At 53.0% G+C, this 11,806-nt stretch overlaps 1 protein-coding gene across 1 annotated transcript in view; it reads right to left on the bottom strand.

Annotated features, from left to right (window-relative positions):
* Positions 1 to 3,311: 3,311 nt before the first annotated feature.
* LRRC75B (leucine rich repeat containing 75B) overlaps positions 3,312 to 11,806 on the bottom strand; it is a 33,495-nt gene continuing 25,000 nt past the window's right edge. Inside the window, exon 5 of the mRNA XM_024198037.1 lies at positions 3,312 to 3,843. Within this exon, the coding sequence (XP_024053805.1) occupies positions 3,312 to 3,843 (532 nt within the window). The remainder of the gene's footprint in view (positions 3,844 to 11,806) is intronic.

Genomic DNA, 11,806 nt, shown 5'->3' with positions numbered 1-11,806 from the left:
GATACCTCCCAACTACTTGCTATGAAGAATGAATATAAATAAATAACGTTTTCAATGTAGGAAAAATACCTGGACAGGTTCCATTCTGAAGTACATTGTATAAAAATACATTGTACAAGCTGGTGCTTCCAGCTGCTCGCTGCGTTCTTACCTCTTGGAAATAGTTCCTCATTATTTCTACAGAGCCACAGGTGTGTATGGTGCTTTATAGCATGGGCCTATGCCAAGGATCTGACACCCTAGACAATGTGAGAACACCTACAGCTTTCTAAACTGAAAATTGTACAGCCTGGACCTAGGGGGAAGGTGCAAAAGGGAGGGCATCCTCAGGACGGGATTCGCCATTTCGGCTCAGCAGAGATGGGCCAACTGCTCCGGATCCAAGAAGAGCCGACTTTCACCTGGGCCTGAACCCAAACACAATTTGGTAGGTTGCTAACATCTTATTTGCAACTTTGTTACTTCTTTGGTATCCTGCTCCTGTAAGCTCCTCTGTCCCCTCCAGCTCTGAGCACGTCTTTACCTGGCTTTGCACTGCTCCCCATTCCTAGGGCTCATGGAGGTGTTTTTGAGGGGCATGCTCTCTCCTCTCCTCATGACCCGGTCGGTACTTATGCTCTCAGCCTGCCGCAGCGTTGTAAATCCAGAGGGACTCTGCTGGTGTCAGTGGATGAGGCTACACTGGCATAACAGAGCTCAGGAATTTGCCCAGTGTGCTCCATCCCACAGGGGGTGCCTCTGGGTTACATAGCCAAGGGATAACCTGGGTGGAGTCTGTCTGTCTGCTTACCTTCCAGAAGACACCAGCCTCTGCTGTGAGTGAGTCACCCTCTGCGTGGGTGTGACAGAGTGCAGAGCTCTGACAGCTGGGCCAGCACTCAGATCACTGTCGCCTCCATTAGTTCCCCCAGTAATGGCTGATGGAATAATTAGCTAATCAGGAGAGGCTGGGGAGGTAAGGAACTAATTAGCCCTCAACTGACCAGCCTGCCTGGAGGGAGGTGTTACAGAGGAAGAGGACAGGGCTAGGTGAGCTGGAATGAAGAGTGAACAGGAGCTGTGCCTGCCCAAGTGCCTTTCCTCTGCGGGCCCTAGCAAAGAGGAGCTGAAAGAAGTAGAGGTTAGAACTGTGATGTGGCACTGGATGGGTGTTGGTGGATGGGTCTGGAATAAAATGTAGCCTGCCCACAAGAAGGAAGTGGGTCTGAGCAGCTTGTGGGCCCCAGAGCCCCCTAAAGATTTGGCCCTTTATCTTTACTGGGCCATTAGCTCCCTCTCTATTTTGCTCTCACCTGTACGCAGGCTGGCCAGCCAGATCGCCACAGGCAAACACCAGATTTCTCTGACGGAGCAACCAAGGGCATGTCTATGAGCGAACATCGCTCTGCCCTGGCTCAGACAAATCCCATACTGAGGTGTGAGTATCTAGAACTATTGGGCCTGCCGCTGCCGCCATGGATCTCCTGGTTCATAGTATAAGACCCAACTAGAATCAGGAGGACATTTCCCCTCTGGCACAGCATTGCACGGTGAGGTGCATTAGAGGATTTTACGCACCTTCTCCTGGAACTTTAAGTGGCCACTTCTGGGAGAGAGGAATTGGACTAAGTGGATAATTGATGTGGTCCAGAATGCTGATTCTATGCAGGCAGCCAAACAAGGTGGTATCAACAGCCCTGATAGACTCCCCTTAGCCTGCTTTAAGGACATAGGTACAAAATCTAAGAGATCATTAGATTCTGGTCACCCTTCTGGGTGATGGGCATGAAGTCCCTACGCTTGGATGCCTATGACTACTTTTGAGGTTTATGAGAAAATTGGTTGACCCACAAATGATGCTGAGTTAAAGTAAACTGGCGTACACAAGCTGAAAGGCCATTCAAGGTCTATGAAAGATGAGCTTGTAGATTAGTTCTATGATGTTAACAGAGGTGGCGTTGTCTAGTGGTTCAGACAAGAGACTGGCATCTTGCACAATGGGGCCCTAGTCCTGATTAGGGCACCTGGGTTCTCCCATAGTATGAACCAAAGTGCTGCAGTGTGCTAAGAGAATTGCACTGGTGCTATTCATGTAAGCAGTGCCCACCAGGGCCTCTCCTGGGCTGCCTGGGCATTGTGACAGGACCACTGGGCTATATTTTGCAGCCAGCGCACTGCTAGCTAGAGGCACAAATAACCCAGATGCTCACACGCGGCGTTCGTGCTTTACTCTCATGTCCAAGAGAACCGTTTATTGTGTTCACATACAGCATGGCAACGTGGAAAACACTGGGAATCTTGCATCGCTGGTTGGGTTTCCTGGATGGTGTTAGTAATGGTGACTCGACCGTTCCCATCATAGCTATAATATTAGGAACCCTGGCTACAGATGGTCAGATGCACGGCATGTCTAACAAGGAGCAATCCAAAATTCTGCTGCAGTTTGGGCCGGGCCCAGCGGCTTTGCCACATCTCGCCCCCTAGCCCCCACCATAATGGACTTTTCCGTAAGCTTCCCCCCCCCCCCCCTGTCTTTTGGTTTTGATTTGTTGGTTTTGTACAAAGCACAGTTTGTAAAACTGATCATGTTAATCCACAAGGAATGGCTATTCCCTCCCCTTGTCCCCCGCCCCTTCCAATCAACACCCCCACCACCCTTCCACCAATGCACACACATACCCTGCCCCTAAATATCCTGACACTGCAATTCCATGTCACGTGTCCTCCCCGGCCTGCACACTCTGTTGGGCCTCTGATTGCAATTCCCTTTGTTTGGACATTAATACAAATCACACAATGGAAAAAAACATATTGAGCCAGGCTCAAGGGGAAGACACGCTCTGCTGGGCTCTGACTCCAGTCTCTGATGCATTCAACAAAGCCCGACAGACCCTCGACCCTTGGGGCAGCTCCCACCTCACAACTCCAGGTCTCAGGCCCCAACAATGACAGGACAAGGAGGAAAAGGAAGAAAGGAAAGAACCTAGGAGGAGACATTGCTTTTTGTTTAGGTTTTTCCTCCCCCACAACTCCCCTCAATAGCCTCTGGGGAATATGCCGAATCCTACAGCTCAGTTCCCATCTTCAAATGAGATCCTGCTCCGAGGCCAGGTTCGCTGTGAGTATCCGCTTCCTGTTTGGAATGGGGGTGATAGGTTTGGCAGTGGGGGAGGGGGAAGCAGGCTTTCACTGAGAACACGGCAAGTCTGGGATGTCAGTGAAGGCAAGAGAAGCGCCAAAGGAAGCCGGTGAAGCCGGCCTTCTGCATTGTGTTTGTACTCCGAGCTCTCCTTGCCACGGCATCAGTCCGACAGCTAAGGTCTGCTGCTGAATCACCTTTCGCAGCACTGTTGGGGGAAGTCACATGGGGTGTCCTTGTCTTCAGCCACACATCCCTCCTCCTCCTGGCAGCTGGCCTCGTGTCCACCGGACAACTCGGCGTCACAGTCGAGGGACTCGTAGATGGTGGGCAGCGTGGTCTGCTGGCTGAGGCGCTTGCGCAGGCCCACCAGCAAAGGCTGTGGCATGGAGGAGACGTCCACATTGTTGCCGAGGTCTATCCAGGCCAAGCACGGGAACTTGTTCATGTCCTTCATGGTGTCCGTCAGCTCCTTCGTGGTGGCTCGGGTCAGCCGGTTGCCGTTGAGGGAAAGGTGAGTGAGATTGGGCAGCGCCCAGAAGAAGGGCAGGAGCAGGCGCACCATGTCGTCGGTCATCTCGGTAAAGCTCAGGTCCACCGCGGTGAGGTTGTTCCCGTTGTTCTGTAGGTAATAGGCCATGCGGTGGACATCCCGCATGGTCAGGGGAATCCCTGATAAATCCATGGAGTCCTGGCTCAGCTTCTTCTGCAGGCTGGTCTTCAGGCTAAGGAGAGGGAGCTCGTTAGAAATATGGACACAGGGAGGGGAGGGAGCTTGGAAACTGAACCCAAGTAACATTTCCTTGGACTGAACTTCCCTTACTAAATATGTTGCTCTCATGCATTTCCTCTTGGCCAGTCCTAGCCACAGGCTTGCTGGGCCACTGCACAGAGCTCCGTGGGGATGATGGGGTGGGTGGGTTTTGGCTGGGGGGGGAGGATGTCCAATAATCAGGTTCTAAAGTGACTTGCATCTCGGATTCTGCTATACAAAAGCACATTAGACATAACCGTGGTGACAACCCTTAACAAATGGACAGGTCTGCACTGCTCTGCGTCTGTGGGTTTGCTGGGTCCCTAATCAAGTGCAAAGGGCTCCCAAGCCTCGGGGCTGTCCTTGGAGTCACCTGCTGTGGAGCAATTTCCCCACTGTAGGGCCCCGATGGATCTAACTTGGAGCACACGAGTAGCACCGCTGAAGTCAACGGAACTATTCGCATGCTTCATAGGCACCTTGCTGAATTGGGGTCTAAGAATAAGCAAACCATTTCTAGCGCCGCCCCTCTGCAAGCCTGTTCTCAGAGCCCATGCACACCTCGTTGCAAAGCTGTTCAGAGGACGCAATGGGGATGCAGAGAAATGCAACCCGCAGGAGGCAGGACCGCCACAGTGTTCTTGGAGCTAGCAGTAATCCTTAGGCTGTCACACCAGCTCTATAGCCCTGCTCCATAGTCCAGAGCTGATGCTGTTATCCCATGTGCTTCAGTCTATAACAATCCCCCATGAGCAGATATATGTAAATGTGCATTAATGGCTACGTAACACCCAAAGGGCACACGGGATTCTGGGATACTCTCTGATGCGTCACAGAAATATGAGCTGGAAAAGGCCTGCCAGGACGCCCCATCCGTCTCCCTGCCCATGAAAAATTAGTCCCTACTCGACACTTACTCGTGTTTGTCTGGTCTAGTTTTAAATGACTGTGCACTTCCCTGGGAAACTCTCCCCCACTAAGGCCTACTACGGAAAGCTGTGATCTGAAATGTCAAAAGCCTGCTGTGCTAACTCAGTAATAATAATAATCTTACATTCAAGTGGCGCCGCTCAGCCTGAAAGATCCTGAAGTGCCTTACACACTATATTGTGTGGCCTTGGTTACATGCTGTGGGACTCCCTTGGTTGTGCAGTAGGTTTGCAGAGGGTATGTATGAGGGCTGGCTGACTGTGTGTCTACTCCCACAGATTATACACACACCCACCCCCCCCAGAGACCCAGTACTCCATGGCCTGACGGTGACTTGTGGCGTCATTTGCACTTGTGCAAAGAGGGTGTCAAACCTACCATATCACAGTGCTCTGCTTGCTTGCCCCAGTGCGGGTATGTGACACCCGCTTCGTACAGGATCAATGACTATGAGGTACCAGGCCATGAAGAATCAGGAGCACAAATTGCAGGGCCCCTTTATGGAAATGCAGCTGCCATTGAACTAATGGTAGGAATTCAGATGGGCAGTGCATAATCCTCCGCATTGGGGTTTGGCCAGGTCCCTGGGGTAAGCCTCCTACTCTGCTGAAAACTGCCAGGTGAGATTTAAAACCCCCTCCCCCCCCCCAAGTGGGTGCGACCCTGGTTTTACAGCTGTCCTGACAGAATCACATTTGTTTAGTCCGTCACTGACAATGCCGTATAAGATTGGCAAAGGTAGGACAATGCTCTTCCCATGCAGAAGATCTGATCTGGCCTGGGGATGCTGTGTAAGATCTCAAACACAGAGGAGGATGAGGCATTTATTGACGTTCTTTAAGTCCTTCAGCAATGCTGGGTATTTGGCTGAGCAGCAGATTTAAATGTTTGCCCGAACTGATCATCAGACGCAGGCTAGGGCCAGGCACACTGAGCTGTCGGGGGGGGATGCACCAGGGCCAAACCGGAGGGAAATCTCTCTTGGACGTGCTGGATTATCGGGTCGCATGGGAAGAGCGCAGTTCCCAGGTTCAATGGGTTGGATGGGGAGAGGCACCAAGTACACTGGGCTGGAGAGAAGTGATAACATGATTGATGGGGCTTGATTCTCTGGTGTAAATTGTGAGTGGCTCCAGTGGTGTAAAATGGGGGTCAGTGAGGGCAGAAGAAGAGGGTATAATTTAAGAACTAGATATTCTGTGAGGAGCTCGGACGGGCCAGGCTTCTCCTTCCCCTCTTGCACAGAGTCGTGCATCAGACATCCATTACAACCCCAGTGACTCCCTCAGTGCAAACTGCAGCAATAAGTCACGGATCCCACTCTGCCTGAAGCAGGTACCTTCTGTCTCGCCCCAGCAACAAGCCAAGACCCAGAGGAGGCCTTAGCAAGCAGATAAATTATCTTCCCAGAATTGACTCTCCAGCCAGGGCTGCTGCTGGCTGAATTCACTTAAGCCATCCTCCCTCAGTCCCTCCCAGCCTACAGCTCTTCCCCTTCTCTTGCCCGCAGTGCCTGTCTGCGTCTTTCACGGTGGCGCTGAGTTTCCTTGCTTCATCCCTCTGGATTTCAGAGGCTTCAAAGGTGCATCTGCTCCCTCCCCCCACCCCTTTTCCTGTGTTGGAGTCTCCTTGTTTGCTTTAAACGGTGCTGTGGAAGTGCAGGTAGAAGCGTGTGCTTGAGCTGCTGCTGACACAGCTCTCACCATACCCAGCTGTTTTAACAGGTGCTTGGCTACGTGCCAGGCATGGAGCTCTCTCTCCCAGGGCCAGACTTGGAACTCCTTGACCGTGAGGAGCACAGAGTGACCTGCTCACAGGTGTCTCTTCCCCACCTGCCCCGTCCTGAGAGACAATGGAAAAAAGCTGGTTTACACCAGTCGGTTCTGGGCTTGGCTCCAGTTTTGCTCATGCACCCTCCCTTGCTGTGATTTCTGGAGCGTACAATCCTGACACCCCTGCTGTAACGCAGAGGGTGCGTCAGAGCCCAGCCACAGCCCTGCGTTCACCTCAGGCTTTGCATCGTAATGCCCAGACCGAGCCCGGAATGCTCCTCTCCTTGTGCAGCCGAAGAGAAAAATACCAGGTTATTCCCAGAGAAATGGGGCCTCTATTATCTCCTAACTTCTTAGTAACAATGGCCTGAAAATTGCAACCCCTGAAAGCTTTTTGTGAGACAGAATAGGTGCATAATCACCATGCTTTCCATTCCCACAGCACAGCGCTTTGGCAATGGTAGGCCAGGTCCTCCGCTGGCGTCGATTGACCGAGCTCGAGTGAAGTCAATAGGCCCCTTCGCACCAGCGGAGGATCTGCCCCATTAATACAGAGATGGAGCACGCACTTGTGATCTCTGCAGCAGGCTGGGTGTGAAAAAACTCGCCCTCCCTCCTTTCCCAGCTGTGGAGCGGCTCCCTTGGGGGGCAAAGACTGCTGGAACTGTGCACCTATTGGCCACCCTGCTCCCCCAGCAATCCCTCCCCTGTGCCTAGGCCTGGGTTGCATGACCCTGGCACGGCTCCCAAAATCTTGCAGAGAAAAGTCACACTCCCCTGAGCAAGGAACACAGGCAAGAATGATCAGCTGCCTGGGCAGGAGAAATCAAAATGCCTTCTGCCCTCAGTGGCCGAGAGCGGGCCTGGGTAGGTGATGGCGACACGCTTGCCAGTCTGACAAGCACCATCCAAGCCACTGTGCCCTTATATGTCTCTTCTCCACTGTGAGTGGCCTGGCTCTCCCCAGGACCCCATTCGGAACCCTGGCAAAGCCCATCCCACAATCCCTGGGGTCTCACTCCCTGGGAAGGCCCAAACCTGCTCCCACTGAAATCAGGGGCGGTTCAGTCAAGGGGAGCAGGCCCTTCATATTGTTCCATTAATGGGGGCTGCTGGTCCACAGCCACCCCACAACCTCTGTATTGGGTACTGGTGCGACCGCTGCTGAAATACTGTGTCCAGGCATGATGCCCACACTTCAAGAAGGATGCTGATAAACTGGAGAGGGCTCAGAGAAGAATCAGGAGAATGATTATCACTACAAGGCAGGTTTTCTAATCATGTCGAGTCAAGTAGCCCAATCAATTTAGCTTAACAAACAGAAGGTTGAGGGGTGACTTGACTACAGTCTATAAGTACCCACAAGGGGAACAAATATTTAATAATGGGCTCTTCAGTCTAGCAGAGGAAGGTCTAACACCATCCAATGGTTGGAAGTTGAAGCGAGACACATTCAGCCTGGCAATAAGGTATAAATTTGTAATGGTGAGCGTAATTCACCAGTGGAACAATTTACCAAGGGTCCTGGTGGACTCTCCGTCACTGAGCATTTTAAAATCAAGATTGGACGTTTTTCTAAGAGATCTGCTCTAGGAGTCATTGCGGGGCAGTTCTCGGGCCTGTCTTCTACAGGGGCTCAGACTAGATGATCACAATGGTCCCTTCTGGCCTTAGACTCTATGAATCTAAAACTGTCCCACCCACAAGATGACTGGTGCTGAGCTCGCGCTTCAGCTTGCGTTTCCCAGATGTCTCCCTGGGCCCTGTCCCCCCCGCAGCACTGCAAACCTGGCTGTTTGAAACTCCCATCGCCCCAGGCACCTAGCTTGATGCCTTAGGAACCCAGGAAACCCCAGGACCAAGTGTAAACATCCTCCCTGCGATGTATGTTGCCTTCCCCTCGGACAGGAAAACAGGGCACACTGGCCAATAGGGGACGAAGCAGCATGCTGGGCGTGCCAGCTCCGGGGCATCGATGCGCTCTGGGGGAGGCAGCCAGTCGCGGTGGAAAGAATACTACAAGAGACAGGCTTCAGCATTCCCCCTTCCTCCCCCTGGCTAACAAACAGCCTCTCTGCACACTGCCTCAGTCAGAGCTCCGGCTTCCTGGAAACTGGTGCTTAACTAATGCAGGAAGCTTAGCAGCTGTCGATGAAAGAATCCGCCAACAAGTAATTAAGTCTTGTCTACCAGGAATCAGCAGAACCCTGTCTTTGGGACCCGGCCCACTTTCCCTCGGCCTCGCAACGCTTTGGGTCTATGAGATTGGCTTGGCTCCTTTCCAACAGCGCTGAGTCCCACCACTGGCCCCTGCTCAACTCTCCTCTCTCGTCAGCTGCACGCTTTGGCAGGCACGGTGCAATGCCGCAGCGGCTCAGCTGCACGGTCACAATGTGAGGATTACAGAGAAGCCCTTTCCCACAGCTGCGAGGGCTCAGAAGGGCTTGTTTCGTTGGCGCTGACTTTGCCTGGCTGAGGGCTGCCCTGTAGCTTGCCAGAAGCCTGAGGCTCACCCCGGTTCCGTATAAACTGGAGCACGCTGCAACCTGAGAGGTGGCCAGTGGAGAAGGCAGGCCCCAGCATGCAGTTTCAGCCCACCTGACCTGTGTTGGGGACAGCAGCCTTTCTGCTAAGGGGGGTCTGCATAGGATTTCATGTGGCTCCCTAACGGACGTAGGGGCTGCATTGCTGAGTGACATAGGCCATGCCCATCCCCCCCTCAGCTTTCCCAGATGGACAGAGACTGTTGATAGAAGCCAGGTCTAACCATACACCCCACCTCCAAATCCATACGCTGCTTGGGCTTCTCAATCCCTTTGTCCTGCTGAGCCAGTCCCAGCTCCCGGCACAGCCCCTGCCAGCTGTGATTTCAGCTGCCAGAGGGCCCCCGCTGCCTGGTTCCCTGGCTAATTACCAGCCTGCTCCTTTTTTGCCTTTTATGTTTTTGTCCCCTGCATCCACAGCGTAAACATTTCACAATATTTCCCTGTGCTGCTGCCTCCCGCCAGCACACAGCCGCCCTTGGTAACGGGAGCCGCTGCCACAGGCTAATTAGCTGAGAAGCGCGTGGTTTTGGCAGCTCCTCTGCACGCAGAGCCCAACCAAAGACCCATATGAACTACTCCTCTGATTCCAGGCATGGTTCAGGGGAAGGACGGGGCCCTTTTCAGTCGCCTCGTTAGCATAATCTGCCTCCCTGGGTTCCCAGGCGCTGCCCCGTGGGCAGTTCTGTAGCGGCATAGGCCAGGCACCAAAAGGATATGAAAATGAGCAGAACTAACCCAACTGCAGCCCCGCGGGCTGGCGTGTCTCTTCCGTGGCTGGGCCCTGCTTTCCCCAGCTCGCTATCGGCACATGAGAAGAGCCAGCATTTAGCCCTCACCATCCACCTTGGCCCCATTTCCAGCCCAACGCCCAGCCTGATTCCATCAAGCAATTACCTTCCAGCTGCTCTACCTGGCCCTGGGGAGAGCCGTGCGATCCTGGCCGCAGGATGAGGCTTGGGAGCACAAAGGTGGACTTCTGCCCTACCTTCCCGCCCCACATCGCAGTTTGGCAGTAGCCAATGCCCCAGCCCTGGACCTTCCCCCCTTGGCCCTCCCTGGCTTTTCACTGCCCTCGCCGACTGAGAGAGGCGTGATCTGTGAGCCAGGACCATTCCTCCTCCTGGCTCTGCCACCAACTCACTCTATGACCTAGGGCAAGTCCCTTCCCCTCATTGTCCGAGTCTCCCCTGGGGGATAATGACACCGACCCCACAAGGATGCTGCATGGATCCTTGGTCACGTAAGAGCTTTGAGGATGCAATTCCCTGACTGATTCCCTCTTCCGCCTGGCACCCCACTCCCCACCCTTTAACAACTGGCCCTCTGGCTACTCCCCCACTTTCTTTGCCCCCATGGCAATTTTTGAGACTTGTCTTTGTCTGTTGATCCCTGCCAGGGTATTTTGTCAGGAGCACAATGAACGTAACCTGCCACTAGCCACAGCCCCTCTCAACCCGCCCGGTAAATGCTTTCCCTGGTGCATTTTGTGTGAGACTCTAGTGACCCCGGGGGTCAGTGTTCACAGGCGAGATTCCCCCAAGCCTTGTGTCCTAGTCACAGGGGGCACCTGGAATTTGGGACTCTTCTGTGCTTTAAGGTGGAGGGTCAACCCCTGCCCTCACCCTGCCCTGCAGCAGCAAATGCTGCCTCTTCCCATCAGCCCCTCTCCACCTTGCTTTGGGCTGGCTGACATCCGGGCCCATGGGAGACAGAGTATCTGGCGGAATAAGCCCAGGGCTGGGCATCAGGAAGGCCTGTATTCCCATCCTGCCTCTGCCACCGAATGGCTGGGTGGCTTTGGAAAACTGACTTCAATTCTCTGCCTCGGTTTCCCCATCTATAAAAGAGGGTTACTGATCATTCTTTTCCCTGCTGCAGAGGGATGTAGTGAGGATGCTGTAGTTAATATTCACATAGCACTGTGTAAGTGTTACGAATTATTCTGATCAGCCAGAACTGTCATCCAGGGCACTGAGTGATGCTCTTGGAAAAATACAAAGATTTGAAGCCCCTAGGAGCTGTTTTCTTGCCTCCCTCTTCCAGAATCTCTCTCTCTCTCTTTCTCTTTCTAAAGCGCTTCTAATACTGCAGCATCTGGGCACTGCAGAATGATTACAGAGAAAGAGTGAGATGTATCCAGAAGGGACAGTCAATTCTCCATCCGACGCTGGTTTAGCAGAAGTGGTTCAGCATGAAGAGTCCTCTAGTGGGTGCTCAAGGTACAATAACCAAGAGGAAAGAGCCAGGCTGCATTTTCAAATACTGATGCACTGCGCAGTTGTGCACATGCAAAAGCAAATAGCCACATCTGCAAAAATGCATCTGCACTCGCAGAACCAGAAAGTGTGCGTGCAAATACCCGTGTGTTCACAATTACCCATTCTGCAAGTGCAAATTCTTACTGGCATGCACCACTCCCTGCCTTGTCACTTGCTTATTTTATGGATTAATTTAGTCCTTCACAGTCCTGAAAGCAAGACACAGCCAGAACCGTCCAGAGCTGGGAATCAAGCAGATGGCTGCTACGCAAGCTTCCCTTGCACAACTCTGCCAAGGCAGCTCAACCTTAACTTTCAGCTTCTCTCTTACATTCCTGGGTCCCATTCAACTCTGCCCATGCACATCGGGCTGCGGTTCCTGCAACGTGCTGCCAGTGCAGTGCACTCCTGAGCTGGAGCACCTCGGC

This window comes from Terrapene carolina, unplaced genomic scaffold (genome assembly GCF_002925995.2).
Source record: "Terrapene carolina triunguis isolate 2854851 unplaced genomic scaffold, T_m_triunguis-2.0 Scaffold790, whole genome shotgun sequence".
In the NCBI taxonomy this organism is placed as follows: Eukaryota; Metazoa; Chordata; order Testudines; family Emydidae; genus Terrapene; species Terrapene triunguis.
This window is presented reverse-complemented; position numbering and strand designations above follow the sequence as displayed.